The 20,885-nt window shown below is 36.1% G+C and overlaps 1 protein-coding gene across 1 annotated transcript in view; it reads left to right on the top strand.

Annotated features, from left to right (window-relative positions):
* The window catches only part of LOC104164575 (ras-specific guanine nucleotide-releasing factor RalGPS1-like), a 17,384-nt gene extending 2,405 nt beyond the window's left edge, over window positions 1-14,979 (top strand). Inside the window, exons 2-8 of the mRNA XM_009703939.1 lie at window positions 818-925; window positions 4,124-4,174; window positions 9,158-9,241; window positions 9,742-9,831; window positions 11,459-11,551; window positions 14,487-14,613; window positions 14,969-14,979. Of these exons, the coding sequence (XP_009702241.1) occupies window positions 818-925; window positions 4,124-4,174; window positions 9,158-9,241; window positions 9,742-9,831; window positions 11,459-11,551; window positions 14,487-14,613; window positions 14,969-14,979 (564 nt within the window). The remainder of the gene's footprint in view (window positions 1-817; window positions 926-4,123; window positions 4,175-9,157; window positions 9,242-9,741; window positions 9,832-11,458; window positions 11,552-14,486; window positions 14,614-14,968) is intronic.
* Window positions 14,980-20,885: the final 5,906 nt, after the last annotated feature.

The following is a 20,885-nucleotide window of genomic DNA, read 5'->3' as shown; positions in this document are numbered from 1 at the left end:
TAGGGAAAAAAACCAAATAATCGGCATCTCATTTACCACCTTCTAGTTCTTTGCTACCATGTCAGTTTTAAGTGAGAATTACCTGTCACAGTTAAGATGCCAAAACATCTTGTTTTGACAACAATGTTCTTCTAGCAAACAAATAACCTCAGTGAGGTAAGGGCTTAGGATTTTATGTGCATATATTTTTATTCAGTATGTAGTTTTAAGATAAAAAGTAGAAAAATAATGCTGCTATTATTATTAAATCACATTATTCCTGAAGAAAGGAAAATGAGCCATGAGTGCCTGCATCTGAGCCCAAGGACAGAAACTTCAAAAGGAAGGCTAGGCACCAGTTTTTAAGGCAAGACACATTACTACTCTAAAGTACCCTAGAGCTAACATTGGGCTAAATTTCAGGACGTGTCAGTTTTTCCTTTTTTATAATGTTATGGATAGAGCAGCATGATTTGGATCTACCCATTCTTTGTTTTGCATACTTAATTAAAAAATTTCCATTGAACATGCATCTTCAAAATCCCAACATGTTTCCTTTTATGTGATAGCCCTTTTATCAAGTCTATGATTTTTAAAATTGCTTTCTAAAGATGGAGATTTCATAGATCTAAAATTGTAGGTCACTATAGTTTTTGCAGAGGATAGTTGGAAACATTCGTGAACCCTGGTAACTCAAATTTTATACACCAGTGTTGAAGCTTTTTGAAGTTCATACATTTTCTTGTCACTTCTTAATATTTTTATGCATACTTATTTTCTGAATTTGACATGAAATTGTTTATTCTGCAGATAAGCCTACTATTTTTTTTCTTTGTAGGGTAGTAGCAGCTCAGATTCTCTGGAAGGGCGAAGTTCAGATTATGCCAATAAAAGCTACGATGCAGTTGTATTTGATGTATTGAAAGTAACTTCTGAGGAGTTTGCTGTAAGTAGAAATGTTATTTTTGCATTTAAGCTTGTAGAATATTCAAGGCTTCCAGGATATTTAAAAATACATGAAACTTTTTTCTTAAAAATCTTCTAAATGAACTTCCAATGTTCTTGAAAACAAATTTCTGATTATATAAACTTTAACAAAGTAAGCATGTCTTGGGATTTAATCATTCAGTACTGACCTGACACAGCATATTTGTTTTTCTCTGTAAAGCTATTTGAATTTTTTCTAGTGTTTTAGAAGACCCTGGCATAGATTTAAAGATGTTAGTTATCCTCAGATTCATTTTTTTTTAATTGAAACCACAAATATACATATGTTCTGCTGAAACATCAGTTTCTCAGAAAAATCAGTTTCTTAAAAGCAGGAGAGAAGCTTATAGAAAGAAGAAAATTTGCATTCCTTAATAACAAGCTTTCAGTACTAAACTGAAAGCAGAACCACAGTTTGGCAAAAGTCCAGTACAGTTCTTGTGCTTAGCCCCTTGATTTTAATTTAGATGTTAGCTTGCTGGGGAGCAGGAAGGAGTGAGGATGAAGTCTATTGAACCTAGTTCAATGTTTTCATTATTATTCTGGGCATCAAAGTGATGTTTCCCTCATTTGGTGTAAGATCATATAATAGCTGTTCACAGAAGTCCTGGAGCTATGCCTACATTATTCTTGTAAGTTTGTCACTTTGGAACAAGTTCTGATGAGTCTTTTTTTAACACTAATACAGAGTACACGGATGAGAGCAGTTGTTAGTTAAAAACATAAAAATCTGCATCAACTCAGTTAAAAAACAGCCTGATGCTTTCGCTCCTATTCATCCAAGTTCAGATGGTCCATGGCCAAGGACTGCCTTCAGAAATGAATAGAGCCACAATTTAGACAGGCCTGTAAAATCACACAGAAATAGAGATGTCTGATTTCATCAGAGGATACTGAATATTAAGTCCAAAGACAGCCTGGAACGTAGTGTGTAGTCTACACCAGCAAAAACTAATTTGTGATGATCTCAGAACTGTATTTATGAAATGGTCAGGTCAAGGTAGGGTTGCTTGTAACGTACAACTCGTCAGTTTTCTGTTACGTTCGTAATTCCTACTGCTGTTGGTTTGAGACAGCGGAAGCTTGTTGATGGGGATCTTGATTTAATGGTACACTTTAAAAACACACACATATGCACCACCACCACCACCCCCATCTTATGTCATTGTAACATACCTTTTAACTCTGAAGTCCAAACTTTGTAAATTGCTTTTTTCTCTCCAATTCCACTTGCCACCCATAGCCATGAACAAAACAAACAAACAAAAAACCCACCAACCCCCAAAGAAATCAAAAATTGGTATGTATGTCTGTGGTAAGCCTTGAAAAAGATCATATGCAAACCATAGTGGTAGGACTGTTTGTTTGGGGTTGGTTGGTTTGTTGATGTGGATTTTAAATATGGTCACACAAACTTTCAACACCAAGGCTTTCTTAGCCAGAGTAGATATTCTCCTTGTGCCACATTAAAACCTTTTCATGGGTGTATCCTGATCCTCTTTTTTTTTTTTTTCTTTTTTAAATTGACAGCTCAAGTAAAGTTTGCTGCTTCTGTTCCATCCAGAGAAGCAGATTATTTCTTTTTTCACTAAATAATAGCAACCAGTAAATTGTACATATCATTTCTTGTTACTCAAGACTGTAGTAGTCCAAGTGTTTCAGATATCTTGAAACAGTTCAGTTGTGGGGAATGAAAAAAAAACACAGGTCGGGTTTTACTGTAGTTAGTACAATTTCGTTACTGGGCATCAGGGCAGAGATCTATAGAAGGTGGAATTGCTGTATTGAATATAACCATTTAGAGAAAGGGAATGGAGCCAAGTTAAGGTCACTTCCAAATTTAGTGTGTTGTGTTCCTTTTTAAAATTGAGAAGCAGCAGAGGAGAAGTTCCCTGGTGGTAATCACTTATATAATGAAAAGACCAGCAGCTTGTCAATACTCCTGAATTTTGGTTTCACATTTTTGATAATTTTGATTGAACCTGTGTCTTGTTGAAATGATTACTAGTTCTTGCTGAAACCTTTTTTATTAAAGTCGCATAATATGGCTTATAGTCAACTTTTTGGAGTCTCTGCTGTGCATCTTATTAGGAGACAGTCAGAAAGTTGAAAACAGTCATTTATGACTGCAGTTTTTCTAGGAGCAGAGTGAGATCTTAATGACATTACTCAGAAGTATAAATTGCAAAATCAAGTGCTGCAGAGAGTGGTCGGCTAGGGCTTTGTGGCAAAGTCTTTCACTTAGCATAACATAAAAGCAAGAGAATAGTGTAAATTAATCATTGATGGAAGGAAATTTTTTCATGTCTCAAATTTTTATGGATCTCATTAATTTTTCTAGGCTCATGTCTGAGGAATCATACTAACAGTAGAAACATCATTAAAAGTACATTTAAATAGATAGTTATCGTTCTTAATTGGTGGAATCAAATGTGCACTTTGAGATGGGATTAGCAAGTTCTTGCTATTTTGGGTTTAGCATAACAAAATGGCCAACAGGGAAGCTTTGCTGGGGAGAGATCCTGAAGTACCTAATTTACATAATTTCCAAATATATAATGTCACTCAATCACAAAGCAATTCAAGTATCTTATCACTCAGATGCTATGTTCTATATGTTCTAGAAATGCTTTTTTCAAAATCATTGGCTTTCTAACAGTGTTACAATGTCTTGTCAGGACATGCTCGTCAGTGACTGAAAATCTGTGTATGACCTATATAAAGCATATTCCAATCATAACTAATTGATACATCGTAATGCTTTATTGCCTTTCAACCCAGTGAATGTAAAATGTATGCTGCTTTCTGTGTGAAAGGCAAAGAATTCTTCCTGCCAGTACTGTTCAGGCCCTTTATTGACATAACAGACAGACTCTCAAACACTGGTTTTTCCTCTTAGGCTGCTGCAGATACTGAAAGCCTTCACTTAGTTGCAGCTGGTAAATGTAAGAGAATATAATGACATTTTGCCACTCAAGGTGGTGGAGTTCCTGCTTGTGGCATGTCAGCTGAACAGGGGAGCCTGAATTCAGGACTGGTCGGTTCCCGTCTATGCAGAAAATGTGACTCTATGGTTTGAAGTTACTAAAGGGCAGATGTAAATACATGATTGTTAGCTCTTCGTATTACATTATTTAAAATTTTATCTTTATTACAGAGCCAGATTACATTGATGGATATGCCAGTATTTAAAGCTATACAGCCTGAGGTAAGTTTTCTTGAACTGTCTGCTTACATCTTTGGAATTCCGTGCCTGAGGAAATGTAATCGTTTAAATAATGCTTTTTCATTCAGAAATGCTCAACTTCTTGCACTACACTAATATTCTTCTAGGCTTATTCCTTGTTAACACTGTGAATCTGTATCCCAGCCTGATTTACTTTGTCATCTGTTGCCAAAAGAGATGACTATGCTTTTCTGGAAGTCTTCTGTCCTGCTTTGTGTTGAGTGTTTCTTCAGAATAAATGTATCAAATGTCAAAATTCTCTATTTTCCCTTCTGCTCTGGTTTTTCAGTTCACATCTGATTTCTGAGTTTGACTTATGCCTCTAGTCATAACCTGTATTTTAGTCTGCATCAGCCACTTGGTAAACTTTTTAATTTGTACTATCATGTTTAAGATTCAATTCTGAGGGAATAAATCAGCCCAAACTCTTACAGGTTGATGTATTAGTGTCCTTTAATTTTTTTAACCTTTTAAGACAGACACAGAAAGAAGCGTGAGCCCTGTTGAGAAAAAACAATCCAGCTTAACATGGACATTTGAAAATCAGAAATAAGAACTTCAGAAAGGAAGAATGAATGTAGTTACCAGAATATGTTAAGTTTGCATAGAAGTGATAGTTATCTTGGTATTGTGATGAAAAAAGTTTATTTTTTGCAAAAGGTACAAGAATCGTGTGTTTCCAGCTTCAAGTTCTTTAATATAAGAACATGTCCTTAGATGCATTATGGCCTGTTGTCATCTTATGCCTGAGTGGAATATCGTGAATGCATAAAGGACAAAAAATCCCCTGTAATATTAGCAGAACTGAACTTTTGACAACATCGGAAGGGGCAGTCCAGCTTAGAAGGTTCTTAGTAGAAGCTCAATCCATCTAATTTAGTCGCTAACAAAACAACTTGTATATTACAGTGATACAGAGAGATTAGCAGCCTTCTATTTTGAGAAAGTTTAGGAAGCAAAATAAAAAATGGTCTATCTGGTGTCTGGTCTTTCTGTCAGTTTGGTTTTTTTTGTTTTGTTTTTTTTTTTTTTCCCCAAGAACACCAAGACAGTTTTGTAGCTGAAAACAGTTTTGTGCTTCTGAAATTACATATGCTCTCCAGGCAGTCAGGGAGTTTCTTCTTTACTGTGGGGAAAAAAAAATGGCAAGTGAACAATGCAATAAGAAACCAGAAATACTCGTAGAAAAATTTGTTAACACAAAAATACCAGTATTTACAAATAGATACGCAGATACTTTTTCATTAGAAAATTTTGCTAAGAAAAGCATCAGTTAAAATGAAATAGAGATTTCACCAAAAGCAGAGGTAGTGTGATACTCTGAGGAGATGAATGAATACAAAATAAAATACAAAACTATAGATGTTCATATTTAAAGTGAATTTTGCATTTGCTGTAACTGCTATGAAATACCTGTGCCATAAAATTTTATAGCAAAACAAAATACTGATTCGCTGTTCTTCTCTTCTTTTGTCATTGCTTCATTTTGCCTTTTGGAAATGAAATTTCCTGAAGTGCTACTCTGATTGATTGGCAGATAGATGTAATTTAGTGAGAAATGATCAGAAAAAAACTAACGTCATATTTTCAGCTTCTGCTAGAATACAGGTCTGTGCGTAAGTGGCAGTTGCCATAAATGATTATTTTTTAATTGTATTTTGTGACTTTCCTCTTACTGGAATTACCAATATAATTTAATTGTTGGTTTGCCAAAAATAAACAACTGTTTCTGTCCTGAAGTTCTACCAGCTGTAGGGCTAGGTTTTAAAGCAAGATTCAGTCTGTGTATTTGTCGTCTACCTGCCTCTTGTTATTGGTTAAGTTATTAGACTAAGGAGGTTAAAATTTTCCAGTCAGATCAAATATGTACAGTCTGTAACTGTCTGCATATGTTTGAGGCCTGGTAACCTTTTTAAATTAAGTTGGTGTATTTGTTCTTCTGTGTCTATAAGCTTGGATATACTTTGATAAACTACTCCTTTGAGACCTGCAGGGTTTCACATAGATGACTGCTGACTCTTGCATTGTTCATGGGCAGATGGCTGTCTGCCATTTTACACCGGAACTCTACCTTATCAGAGTCTGTCTTTGGTGTCCCTGTATTGCATGGAAGAAGGAAAGGCCAATATTCTGATTGAAACCTGTGTTTCATGATGTACTCATTTTATTATGTCACTGAGTATGATGAAGGCAGAGTTATGGTCCCTGCTTTTCCTTTCATACTTGCTTGTGCAAGGTGGTCACAATTGCTCTGCAGGATCAGCTCTGGTATGCAGGAGATGTTGGTAAATACACTGGTATGTGAATAACAGTGAATACTTCCAGTTTCCTGTGCTAGAAAGGGGGTGTGAAAAAAGCATGGAGAGGTTGAAATAGCTTGCTAGATGTCACATAACTAAATTGCAGGGCAGAACTGTGCACAGAGAGGTTTCCTTAGTCAGCTACCGTTGAGCTGGTTGCTTTAGTGAGTTACCTGTTGTTGGAATTTTGTGGTTTGGGGAAGAACTTTATATTGTTTTTTTTCTTCAGGTTTTAGTCATTGACATCAGCTTATGCATGGAGGGAAAGACTTAATATTTTAGAGTTCTGATTGCCAAATCTTACCTCAAATACGCAAACATCCTTTAAACTTAGCACTTACTGAGGCTCTTTTTCTGCTTTTTGATCAAGCTATTACTGGTAAACACATCTGCATGTTACTTTGCAAGAGTTCAGTTAAGAGGACGTCTGTTCTCCAGCAGAAATAACCATGCTTACATTCTAAATTTCTATGTAACTTTAGGGGTTTTTTTCCAAAGTCCTGGAAATTGGTCTCCCCAAACTTCAGGTTTTCTTGCACACTTGATTGGAAAGCTTCTTGTGACTGTGTGTATTGAGGAAATTGCCTGCATCCTTCCATACAAAAAGATGAAGTGTAACTCTAGAACACAGTATGTTTTAGCAATAGAAAAAAAATTCAACAGGGGCATGTTGGATCACTTACTCTTATCAACCTTCCTATCCAGTCCAAATTTTAAACCTACTCAAATTATTTTAACATGCACAGGATTTTCCATTGTTGCTTGCTAACCCTACGGCAGCTGCCTAATATCCTTAGGTTACTGACCCACTTTTCTGACAAATGTAAATTTTGCCATCCCTAGTAGAGTGACTGAGATTTTTCCACGTAAGAGTCTGGAAACTGTATGTTTAAGATGAGACATGCACCGATCATGTGGAGAATCTGTGTCTTGACAGATGCAAATTGGCATTTTTATCTGCAGAAGGCTTAAATGTTGGAAGATTGGCATAGAAAATATCTTTGGAACTGGAAATGCTTTTCCTGGTGTTCACACAGGAACATGCAGACCTCCACATCTCAAGAGTGTTTTCTGTTTATCAGAATGCACAAAGTGCTTTTCAGAGGCAGAATTCTCTCTGGCTGACTCTGCCATTTCATGTGAAGGCGTCTGAAGTTAATAGTGTGCATTTGGAAAGTTGGACAACATTTTGATTGAAACTGAAATTTGTGGTTCTAAAAACAGAAGAGTGATTTAGAACTGGTGGAGAACTCGTTTCCAGTATGTATGTATCTACCACTTGTCAGATCTGAATATAAAGACTGTATAGATATGTGGTAACTTGAATCTGTAATTAAAAAGAGCTAGACTGTCTAAATATATTTGGAACTGCCTGAAATAACTCTTGGAAAATGGACACTTTCTTTCTGCCTAAGTCAAATTTGTAGTTATAATTTCAGATTTCTTTTGATGCATAATTTAGTACAGTTTGTTTAAGGAGAAAATCATTAATCTGCTTTTTAGCCCCTCTGTTTGCTTTACACTTCCTGCAGGAATTTCTACTGTTTATTTTGCAGTTTAGGTTAAGAATTATTTTTTGCAATAGAGCACTGTGATTATGCGTTGAAATTGATTAGTTGTGGTTATGGGTATACTACAGAACTTGAGATTTTTCTTAGTATTTTGAACTGGGTAGACTTTGAAGTAGTCACCATAATGAAAGAGCATACAAAAATTTGTTTCATGTACTGTGACCGAACTATGCAGCCTACTGGCAACTTTTTGCTTTATTAGAACCGAAGTACTAAGCCCTGTCCTTAAGTACATGCCACACTTCAGTCAAGTCTGGCTAAACTCTCATGGCTTAAAAACCAGCCAAAAATAAATATCAAAAACCAAACCAAAACAAAGAGTTCTAACCCCAGCCTTCTGTCCACCAGACCTTCAGACTTAAGACTGTTACTGTCCAACGTTTTTCAAATGATAGATTCTCTTGATCTGAGTATCACATACGGAGATTTCAGGGTTTTTTTAATTAGTTTGTAGCTACTGTAAACAAGGATATTACTGTTCAAAAATTGTGTTCTTAAAATACTTTAGATCTTGCATTTTAATTAAAAAAAATTATGAGTTTGAATATGCTAAACTGTGGTGTAGTTGTGGAAGTTTTACTAACTGTAATAATGAGGATGACATTCAGGAGTTAATAGCTAGGTTACCACCTCTAGTTGCACAGCTGAATTTTGTACTCTTTAACTACTTCTAATATTGCTTGTTGATATGTTTAACTTTAGCTTCAGTTTTGAACCAGATAAGATTATATGCTAGCAAAGTCTTTACTCCTGTGTCTGCTGAGTTGCTTATATGAGGGAACCTTGGACTGATATAATCAACGCAGAATGAAACTTCAGAGACATCAGTTGTGGCTGATTGCTTAGTCTGTCTGTATCTGAATATTAATAATGATGTGTGTTTTTTCTGGTATCAGGAGAATGTATGAATCACATCATTTATGTACATCAAGAAAACACAGAAGTGTTTCGTTAGACTAGTTGTCATTGAATCAGTGCCTTGGATTGGTTTTAGTAGTTATCTGATAGATGTTTCTGTCATGTATTGGTTTCTACACTTTTAAATGTTTTTAAGCATTACTGATTTTTAAGGTAACTTTAAACGTGTTTCCTAGGAACTAGCCAGCTGTGGATGGAATAAGAAAGAAAAGCATATCCTCGCTCCAAATATTGTTGCCTTTACTAGGAGATTTAACCAGGTAAATGATTTGATTACTGTGATGAACAGGTACTGTTTGACAGCTGTCTTTGAGTATAAAGTTAAATAGAACTTCTCCTATGAATTAAAACTTAAGAATATTTTTCTAAACGAGGATTAAGATTTTAAAATGGCAGTTCCTGTTTTCAGTTGCTTTGTCCATGTTTTCAGGTTGTTCCTCTAGACCATTGGTTCCTAATTGTTAGTTCCTAATAATCTTTGCTGATGTGTCATAGTACAACATTAGCAATTTTTTTCCTTCTTTTCTGTGTTTCATCTGCTTATTCAGTTATCTTAGTGTTACCTCACTTCTCTACCTACTTCTTATATCCAGTGGTAATGCTTTTGGGTAACTGCAGCTATACAGAGGAGAATTCATGAGACCAGAGTTCTTTTTTTCCTTACCCTGTTTTCCCCTGGAGCATCATGAAATTTTACAAATAACTTACCTAATAGTCCTTTTTTTGTAAATAAATTCAGTTATATGTGTTCACTTTATAGGTCAGTTTTTGGGTTGTACGAGAAATATTAACAGCACAGACCTTAAAAATAAGGGCAGAAATATTGAGCCATTTTGTGAAAATAGCTAAAGTAAGTGCAAATTTTTTATACTATCATTCAAAATCTTACTTCCTTTTTGTTTCTGCACTACTCCTATGAACCATTGTTGGATTACAGAGGGTAGCATTCTTTTTTAGCATATCGCTGTATCGTTGTATCACATAAATAAGATAAATGTATGGTATCTATTGTTTTTACTTGGTTAAATAAAACTACCCAGTTCAGTGTGACTCATCTTGTACCTTTTCCTAAGAAGTTTAAAAGTGGTTTGTCTTGTTGATGGCCACCTACATGTTGACGACACTGAACATGGTTGTAAACTGTTCTGGTTTTTGCCTCCCCCCATTCAAACTTATCTTTTATGAAAAGAAATCTCTTGCTTCTAAAATGGCTATTGTGAGATTTGTATTCCTGCTTGTAACGTGTAGTTGCTGGTATAAGGTACTGCTGTTAAAGTTCAGTTATTTTAATGAATTTGAGCACTGCGTTTTACAAGTCATTCTTAACTTCTTCTTAAAAAAATTATTTATTTTAAAAAATGTTTTTCTGCTTCGTGACCTGTGGTCATTTTGTTTTGTATGACCCTGTATAGCACGCACTAATATTATTAGCAAGAAGACAGCACTTGGATCAAAGGCCTGAGTGCTAATCTTGTAGGTGTGAAATTGTGTGTGTGTGTGGGGGGGGAGGTTAGTTAGAATAATATTTTCCATGTAATACAAAATGAAATTTATTTGTATTGTGAATGTTTCCAATCAGTTTACTTAGCGGTTTTGTGCTTATGCAGAAGAGAATGTGTCTGAATAACTTCCTGGCACAAATGCATAGTCCAAGTACTAGGAGAATGGTCAACTTGGAGGTGTTAGGTTGTTCTTGGAAATAAGAGGGGGTTTTAGTTTTGTTTTGGCTTTTTCCCTCTGCAAAAAGGACAACAGTGTGCTCTTTTTCTTGCATCCCCCTTTCCTTTTCCCTCGATGAAATCCAGATCTTCCCCAAATACTTCTGAGCAATGAGTCAATCCGTCACTGAAGAATGAATCTGGCTGCTTCTTAAGATTTGTGAAGAAGCTGCATGACAGCAGTTCTCATTTTTCTATCTTTCTGGAACTGTGCTGTAGGAAAATTTATCATCTAAGCTTTATTCCAAAGTATTGTCTCTTTTGACATCAGTATGTTTTGAGTAATTGTCAACACAGAGTGAATTTAAATACGCTGTCCTGTAAAACAGGTTACAAAATAAAAAGTTGTTTTAATTCTGAAAGTGTCGTCAGCATCTTTGGTTGATGTTTTTAGCTGGATTAAATTTTTAATTTCCAAAATTACACTCCTTTTCAAGAACAGTGCATCAAGTATTTTTTTCTTATTTTCTGTTCCTGAAGGAACAGCCGTAGAAAATAACAAATTCAAATTAAATACAGTTTGTATTCTCACAACTGGAATGCCTGTTGTTTTGAGGGGTATGTTTGGAAAACTTGAAACTTTTACGGTGGTCTTGAGAATTTTGTACATTGACAGCATTGGATCATGTTGTCTGCCATCATTGATGAAAACTTTATTTTATTAATGAAAAAATATGTATGTTATTAATGCAATTCTGAGATTGATTAATCCTACTTCCTTTTTCGATGTGCTAAAAGTTATTATTCTCTTTTTTTCAGAAGCTTCTAGAACTGAATAACCTTCATTCTCTTATGTCCGTGGTGTCAGCACTGCAGAGTGCGCCTATCTTCAGACTGACCAAAACATGGGCTGTAAGTTATTCCTTGACCGTTGTCTTTTCTGTCTTGTTTGAATTCTGAGGTTTTCTGAACTCTTCTGAATTGTTGAATTGCATGCTCTGGAAGGCGATTCTTTATATTCTTGGTTTTGTGATACCGTCACAGCAGAACTAGTGATCTGTTATATGTTTTGTAAAAGTGGAATTTAAATGGCTGCGTGTTTTTAAAGTCTTTTTTCCTATAAGAGTTTCCTGTTTTCCTGTCTGTTCTAGAAGCCACTAGTTGATAAGTAATCTCAGAAGACCCTCATATAGAGCGTGTATCAGTATCCCGTTATCCAAATTGTGTTGTCATTAATACGTTGCCCAAAAGGAAAGGAAGAAAAAAGATCTATTACAAATACAGAAGTGTTAATTTTGTGATTATTTTACAATGCATTTCTGTTTTCATTTGTTTTAGAAATTAATTAATTTGATTTTCAGAAATTTGGTCTCTTGAAGGCAGAATTTCTCATTTAAATTTACTGTAAGTTTTGCTATTTCTTTAAAGTGGGATACACAATTATAATGTAGTCCTGCTCTATGTAATCTTTAAATATACAAAGGATTAGGTAATTCTCATTAATTTAGTATTCCACCCAACGTGGATTACACTAGCTGTTCAGAACTGATAAATAAAGATGGCTATACTTAACTCTTCTACTAAGTTTATTATGTCTTTAAAATGCTGTGACTTTTTTTATGGTTTGATAGCTCAGAATTAGGCTATGGTCTAATAAAAATGTAAGTGCCTGCTGTTTTGAGCAGCTTGATGAAGTTGGAACTTAAATAGGGAAAATTGCTCACATATGATTCATAGACTCATAGAATTGTTAAAGTTGGAAGAGACCTCAAAGATCATCAAGTCCAACCTTCTACCCAATGCCACCATGCCCACTAAATCATGTCTCGAAGCACTACATCTAAACATTTTTTGAACACCTCCAGGGATGGTGAGTCCACCACCTCCCTGGGGAGCCTGTTCCTGTGCCTAATGACTCTTACAGTGAAGGGATTCTTCCTAATATCCAACCTGAACCTCCCCTGGCGCAACTTGAGACCATTGCCTCTCGTCCTATCGCTAGTTACCAGGGAGAAGAGACTGACCCCCATGTCGCTACAACCTCCTTTCAGGTAGTTGTAGAGGAAGATAAGACCTCCCTTCAGCCTCCTTTTCTCCAGACTGAACAACCCCAGCTCTCTCAGCCATTCTTCATAAGACTTACTCTCCAGGCCCTTCACCAGCTTTGTTGCTCTTCTCTGGACAAGCTTCAGCAGCCCAATGTCCTTCTTGTAGTGAGAGGCCCAAAACTGAACACAGTATTCGAGGTGCAGCCTCACCAGCGCTGAGTAGAAAGGGATGATCACTTCTCTAGTCCTGCTGGCCACGCTGTTTCTGATACAGGCCAGGATGGTGTTGACCTTCTTGGCTACCTGGGCACACTGCTAGCTCATGTTCAGATGGCTGTCGATCAACACCCCCAAGTCTTTTTCCGCCAGGCAGCTTTCCAGGCGCTCGTCCCCAGGGCTGTAGCGTTGCATGGGGTTGTTGTGACTGAAGTGCAGGACCTGGCACTTGGTCTTGTTGAATCTCATACAGTTGGTCTCGGCCCATCGATCCAGCCTGTCCAGATCCCTCTGTATAGCCTTTCTACCCTCAAGCAGATCAACACTTCCACCCAGTTGGTATCATCTGCAAAACTAAGTGTGTGAATAATTCGACTGAGACATAAAGAGGTGTAAGGCTCTTTGTAGGCACAGTGGTTCAAAAATACAATACAGTGGAAAGCTAGGGCCTCGAGGAATTCTTAGTGCTGTTTAGAAAGAAAACGGCAAAATTATTCTGAAATCTTTTCACTTCTGTACCTTTTACTTCTTATTAACAGCTGTTACTTAGTTATGATGTGGTGCGCAACATTCCAGAACTGCAAAGGGTCTCAGGGCTCCCATTCACAATGCTGTTTTACTGATGACTCCATTCAAGCCCATCTTGTTCTGAGCAAGACTGAATGAAGCAGTTAAGTTGTGCATATCCATTGCAGTGTTTTTTATAGCAATAGGCAGACTCACAGTTCTCTAGAAACAGAGCAGCTAGGCTTACGAGTTCTGTAGTACAAGAGTTGGAATTTTACAAAGAGGTGTATTAAGAAATGTCCTGTGGAACAGCTGTCTGTTGTTGGAAAATAGAACTGCAGTAAGCCAGTCTACAGTGCCATAATTCTCCGCTCATTCTGACACAACTGGCTTTTGAAATCATCCTAAAAATATTGCCAGTGTACCTAAAAACAGCTGAAATAGGGAATGTGTTTTTATAGCTACAGTTGTGCATTTTATGTTTTCTTTTCCATCTTCTTTCACTTCAGGATCTTTTGCATTGCTAAATATTTTTCTGATTTTCTGTAGTAAGTCCAGTAATAGAAAACAGATATTTCAAAGTGATTTACTTTCCTTCCACTTTTTTATAAAAAATTTTGTCATACTTCTAATAAGGCATCGTTGAAATGACACAATTTGCATTTATTTAGAGCGTTTTCCATTGCTATTTCTACTTTCAAATTCAAGAGGATTTTTAGCAATTCTGATAAACTATGAGAATGTTGGTGACTATATAATAACATATTTTTTTCTCTAAAAATTTAATATTGCTGGGGTTATTCAGGTAGTGATATGTGAATCCTTGATAAACTGTTCAGAAATAATAATCATATTTGTTCACAGCTTAAGGCTTACACTGAATTGCTTTTTTTTTTCCTTAATGGGTAGCACGTATTCAAACATTGTGCTGGTTTGGGTCATGATGATGAATTTAATCTTAACTTGACTATACTTTCCTTTAGTGTGGGTGATTCAACAAATTTTATTATTTGTTGTTGTCTTTGTGCAGATTTGTCTTTTAAAATTTTATGATCTCCTTCATTTTTTCTGTGTAGCTTTTGAATCGCAAAGACAAGACTACCCTTGAGAAGTTAGACTATTTACTTTCTAAGGAAGATAATTATAAAAGGATACGAGAGTACATCAGAAGCTTAAAGATGGTTCCTACTATTCCATATTTAGGTGAGTGTGAACAATTACCTTATTTATCTGTAGCTCATTTTGACTGACAAGCACTGATGTAGCGTGTTGTGCATCTGAAGAACACTATATGTAGAAGGTATGGTTCACTTCATTTCGTATTTAGAAAAATTAGATCTGCTGGAGATTTTTTTTAAGCTAATCACTGTCTAGGATCTCTGACTTGTAGAAGTTTTGTGCATTACCGACATCTGAAACTACAAGTATGTCTCTATTTACTGTCCTTTTGATGTCTTCAGAATTTACAAAAGCATGGAATTGCAGAAGTGTCTTTGAGTACAGCATGATTTAAGACCTCGTTCCTGTAGCTTTCATTTTTGCTGGATTCTTTTTCCAGATACCTCATAACTTGGTATCTCTAAACTGTAGTTGTTGATTTGTGTCAGTTTCTTGTACATACTTTTCAAGAGATACAAACTGAATGGTCAGTTCAGTTGATTGACTTGTCTTTTCAGTATTCCCTTGTATTATTCGTGTAGACACACTATAGCGTTATTTCCCCAATGGCTCTTTTAACTTACGATTCCTGCCCATTACTGAACTGTGCTAGGATTTCTGAGAAACACTGCAAAAACCAGATTCCTGTTAAACAAGACCATTCAGACACTGGAATGTGTCTCTAGTGATGGGATTTTAGAGGAAAGAATTGATCTAAGATGTATGTAACCATGTCTTCTATAAGTGATGTAGTAGGAAAAATAAGATAATTTATTGTAGTTATTTTCTAGTGCCCAAGACAAGACAAATACAACGCTTTTTCTACAGCAGTCCACGTTTGCAAAACATGGTCCTGTTGAAGTAATTGTTTTGAACATTCTGTAAATATGATTTCCAGAAAAAATGTATTTTAAAAAAATCAAACCAAATCTGGAATTTCCATCACAGATACTCAGCACAAGTCACTAACCTTTGACAAAGTTATAAGCAACAGCATACACCATAAAGAGATATCTTAAACATTTTGAAGTATTGGTATAACCACAAACTCCACTTCTGATGCCATTTTTTTCCTCATCTAACATCATTTTGCCTTGTGCTTCAGCTACATGAACTCCGCAAAATCAAATGTGAAATACACCTTTACTAGGTGTGCTAGGAATGACTGTTACTCCTGACATAGGAATTCCAGTTAGTGATCTACAATTACAGCCACACATACGAGAAGAAAATTTAAGTATTCTAGGAATGTTACATAACAGTTAGTTCTTAGAGAACTGTGTTGTATTCCTAGAAGGCTTCTCATCATTGTGATACTTCTTACTTAGCATGAGCAAACCTGATACATTTGCAGAATTTCAAAAAGATATATGAAGAAAATTCTTTACTTTTTGCATAGGCTTTTTAGCACCTCAAGCTTATTTCTAGTCTTAAAGTATTCAAGGGACTACAAAAAACCCTTTATGTGGATGTGTAAGCAATCGAACCAATCAGTAGCTTAATCTAGTTTGCAGTAGGCTTCTTAGAATCATCATTCCTTTGGCTTTTTCACTGTTTATTCTGTTGATCTAGTGCATATACTTCAGAAGAAACCAAGGACATGTGGTATTGTGTTTATTTTAAATCCCATGGAGATAGTTTTTTGTTTGGATGGTTTTTTGTTCCCCACCCGGCTTCTCCCCCAGCACGGGCTATAGATCCTTTCCAAAATGTCATTTGCAGAACTGCTTTCATTCTTTACCAGGAGACTATTGGAGAAAAAAACAGATGTGCCAAGCCTTGTTGACAAATATGTTGTCATGGACAACCTGATTTAAAAGCTGAAAAGGCAGTTTATTACATTAGGATGTAGAGGATATGAACAATTGCTGGGAATATTTTACTTATTGTATTTGTATTTATGAAGTGGAAGACTGGCATAAATTCAGGACTGTAAAATTTTCATGCGTTTGTATATTATTTGTATACAGCTGTCCTGCCAGTTAGTCTATTAAGTTGTATTCATCCTTCTTTGAAGGAATGAACTTTGAATTCAAGCTTGGTTTGATTTTGGTCAAAGTTAAAATCAGAACATACTGTATCTTTTCTGCTAATCTTCTCTTCCAGCGTTGTTTGCATAGGTCCAAAAAGGCTATGTCTACATAATGTACCAGAGCTCACCTCCATTTATTTCAAGGATGTTCAAAATTGTCATTTGGACAAACTTGTCATATCATGCAACTGCTTTGCTTTAAACCTTTCTGTGTGACAGTAGTTTAGTTAGTGCTTACAGTTGATGTTGCTTTTATATTGGTTTTGTGTTTATGCTACTTGTTGTCTGGTTTTTTGGGGCTGAAAAATGGAAGTCTTGGTAACTTTAATGATCACTGAAAGCAGAATTTTGTTTCTTCTCTGTGGGGCTTTCTCATTAGATGTGTGTAAAATATACCTTTATCTGCATCTGTAATGAAGAATGCATGTCTAATGATGATGCTTAATGAATCTGTATAGCCATAGAGACCATATGTTCTGCGTGAATGAGATACACACCTAATAAGAATTGCCCAAGGTACCTCCCTATATTCTTGTACTACAGCAGCAACTTTAGCGCTGTTGTGAGCATTCTAATAGTCTCTTAGATGTAACTTGTTTTCTGTTCATGTTGTGAGAGGACATGTACATACTTTTGGAATGAGTATTTCAGGTGCTAAATAAATAAATTTGTAGTTCAACTTGAAGATGTGTTAAAAAGAAGACCTACAGTCAAAATGCTGTCCAGTGTTGATAGTCTCCTTTTCTTTTGTGACATACACAAAATAGCCGTTTGATGAACTGGGAGTTTTGTCAGCGTTTCACCTGGGAATATTTCTGCACATAGGTTGTTGTTAGTGAATGTAGTCCAAGATAACGAACTATTTTCTGGCTTTATTAGTTACGTAGAATGATGCTAAACTGGAGCTAAAAAGGGTAAATGTGTTGTTTGTTGTTTTTTTTTTTAAGTCACTGAACCTGGATAACTAGAGCTCAAGAATTCTGCGTAGGCTTCCTGGGCCAGAATTGCTGTCTTTGTATTAGTGACCCTCAATGGATTTCTCTTCCATGAACTCATGCACTCTCTCTTTAAACACATGTAAACTCCTTGCAACTACAGCACCCAGCTTGGGAAGATTTCCTCAGCTCTGTTCAGTATAACATTCTTTTGCTTGATTTGAAGATGGCATTTTGTGCCTTCGCTAGGTAAACCCTGCCTTGTTCTTTATGCAACTTCTTGAGGCTACTCCTGACATTATGGACTTCAGTCATTTTCTTTGTTGTCTTCACAGTGAATCTTAAGTTACCCCTTGGATTACTTGATCATGCCTTGTACAGATGCCACTTGGCATCCTTAACATTCTGTGGCAGCGTTTCAGTTCTGTATCCTTTTTTGGGGGAAGAAAGTGCATGTGGACTGCATGCAAAATTCAAGATAGAAGTGCATGTTAGACTTATACGATAACTAGAAAGTTTTTTGTTCTGTTTAATAACTCTTAACATTCTGTTAGCTCAAAGTTTAGTAGCAGTCAAAAAAGCAAGTTGTTTTCAGGAACTGTTTATTGTAATCTCAAAATCTTGCCCTTATTGGCAATTATTTGCCTTTTTTTGTTTTATATGGAAAGTTAGGACTTTTTTTTTCCCCTGTATGTGTCACTGTCAATAGATTATTTTCATCTTCTGTCTTATTGTCCAAGCAGTCTGTCTCATAAATCCTTCTGAGTTCCTCTCAGTCAGCCATTCTCTTTGTTCCCCTCAATTAGTTAATATCATCAGCAGATTTTTGTTCCATTTTTCACTCCCATTTTCAGGTCACTTATGAATATATTGAACAGTATTGAGTCCCAACACAAATTCCTGTAGATAAGTCAGCACTGCTTATGTAAAATATTTCTTACTAAATAGATTTGATGGCCATCCCTAATGGCCATACTTAAAAAAATGTGTTGAAAAATTGGTATGAGTTATTGAAACTTCTTTGAAAATAATTTCAGGTTTGAAGGAATGTTTAGCTTATAGAAAGAGAATATTGAAAGGGGACTTGTTTTGGTGAATAAATATCTTCTCAGGGGAGACAATATTAGGTATGGAAAAGCGTCTTTAATCTATCTGCTTAAATGAACAAGTAGACTGATAGATCTGTGTTAGGAGTAAATAGTGAACTTAAAACACTGAATGAGAGTGATGAAGTCTGAAGATTTGCAGACTTCATGGGACTCCCGTTTCATGCTGGACAGTTACTTAGTTATGAGATACCAGTTCTCATTCCATCTGGGGCAGTCAGAGATTGTTTGAGATGCCCTGGAGAACATGCTGGGGAGTTTAAACTGCTTAAGTTGTCCAAATACTCTGGTTTATAGAATTGGCTCACAGCCATGTATAAGAAATATTCTAGTGCTATCCAGTTATTGGGACATCACTCCAAGCCAGTTTTAATTACATTGAAAATGAAAATATTTCTGAAATGGACGAAAGTGTTACAAGCCCAATAAAAGACATAGGTAATGAAAGTGAAAGGAAAAAATCTGCATGTTGCTGAGCTACGGGGTTGAATCTGAAATTCCCACTGGTGTCTAGCCAACCTCCTTTAGACTTTTTGTCTTCCTACGGGTGTCATACCTCCGGTTTCATACATCAGAGAGCCTCTCTGTCGTCATTGCAAAGACTAAGCAGTGTTTCTGCTCTTTTAAAGTAAGGTTTTCCCTGCTTCCTAAGACATGCAGTTGAACCTTTGTGTAACCACGTGAATACAGGAGACAACAACTTGTATGTTTATGACCTCAAGCTATAATATGAGAGAGTAATATATTCCTTACTATGTTTAAAACTACTATGTTAAAACATCCAACAGTTGTTTTCTTTTCAGACAGATAATCCAAGTTTGGTTTTTAGGGAAAAAAAAAAAAAGAGAAATAAAATCGTGAGTTTGGCAGAGCTGTGGTCTTGACTGTTGGAAGTGTTTAGCCACAGTGTGATCTAAGAAAAAAATAGCGGTTGCATTGTTTTGAAAAGCCATGGGTGCAGTGGCTAGCTACAACTTCTTCCTGTCTTCACTGTAGGTAATCTTTTAGGTTGTATCTGTGTTATAGAAAAGACAAAGATGGGTATGTTCTGTTACAATCTACAGGTTTCACTGAATTGTGATGTTTTGTTGTTTTGTTTTTTTTCTTGGAATATATAGCAATGGGGATAATGCTGAAAACTTTGAACGGTAATAGAACAGTTTCAGGAAATAACTCCTATGAAATACGTGTATAAGAGAATAACGAGTTGTCTTCTGAAGTAACCTCAATCTTGTGCGATAGCCTTTGGTCTAAATCTATAGGTGGAGCTCCACTGTTTAGTTCCTGATACACGGATAATGTATCAGTTAACAGCATTTTTCTTTATTGTTCTGAAAAATGTAGAGATATTTCAAAAAGTCAGAAGAGCAACCTAAGTTTTAGGAGGTTTGCAGTTTCAGGAGTATTCCTATGGTACTTTTGAAATCAAGGAGGAGTACAGGAGAACTGAAGCTGTTAGAACTCTTCTCCATTGTGCTCCAGTTCTCTCCTCCTGTATAAACTCACCTGATGTGCTTTTGCTAATGATAGGAAAATGTTTTGTATGTGATTTTTAGACAACATAGTGTTGTCAGAGGTGTCGTTCTTTGGGGAGCGATAAACAAGAATGTAATTGAGAGAACTGGAAATAATTAGAGAAACGGGAAGACCGTTTATAGTAGTGCAATGGTGGATCTAGTGCAAACTGAGTTCTGTTGTGCGAATTTGAAAAAAATAGGTGTAGTGAAATTTTGCAAATCTGTGATTCTGCCAATATACTTGCCAATCACTTCACTATAAAAGTTCCAAATTCCCTGTGTTTAATTGGTTTTGATGTGCCAGCCTCTGTGTTTGGTGAGTGTAGGGAGGTAATGTTCATAGTGACCCATGTTTTAAAAGTGGGCAAACACTCCAGAGTAGCTAGTTACCAGTAGCGTGATGTTCTTCCAAAGCAATACACATATGGCTAATGCATTGTTTGGTTTTTTTGCCCCTGAGTCTTAGTCCGTGGGTTATGTGTTGTGATCTACCTGGATATGCTGTGGTAGCATGTTACCAAAGGAGCGCAAGGAGGGTATGGAGTATGAATGTGACCTAAGGATATTGGTATGCTAAAGTATTTTCAGGAAGTTTTGATTATTTAGTTATAGAAGTTAAATGTGCATACACACCACGCACACTGAAGAACTTATAAGTGACTCTTCTGTGGTAGGCATCAGTCTACTGTGTGCGTTTTCTTCTGACAAAACCAGTGGTTAATTGTAG

The sequence above is a fragment of the Cariama cristata genome, unplaced genomic scaffold (assembly GCF_000690535.1).
Source record: "Cariama cristata isolate BGI_N322 unplaced genomic scaffold, ASM69053v1 scaffold14497, whole genome shotgun sequence".
NCBI lineage: Eukaryota > Metazoa > Chordata > Aves > Cariamiformes > Cariamidae > Cariama > Cariama cristata.
The sequence above is the reverse complement of the archived record's forward strand: the minus strand, read 5'-3'. Positions and strand labels throughout refer to the sequence as shown.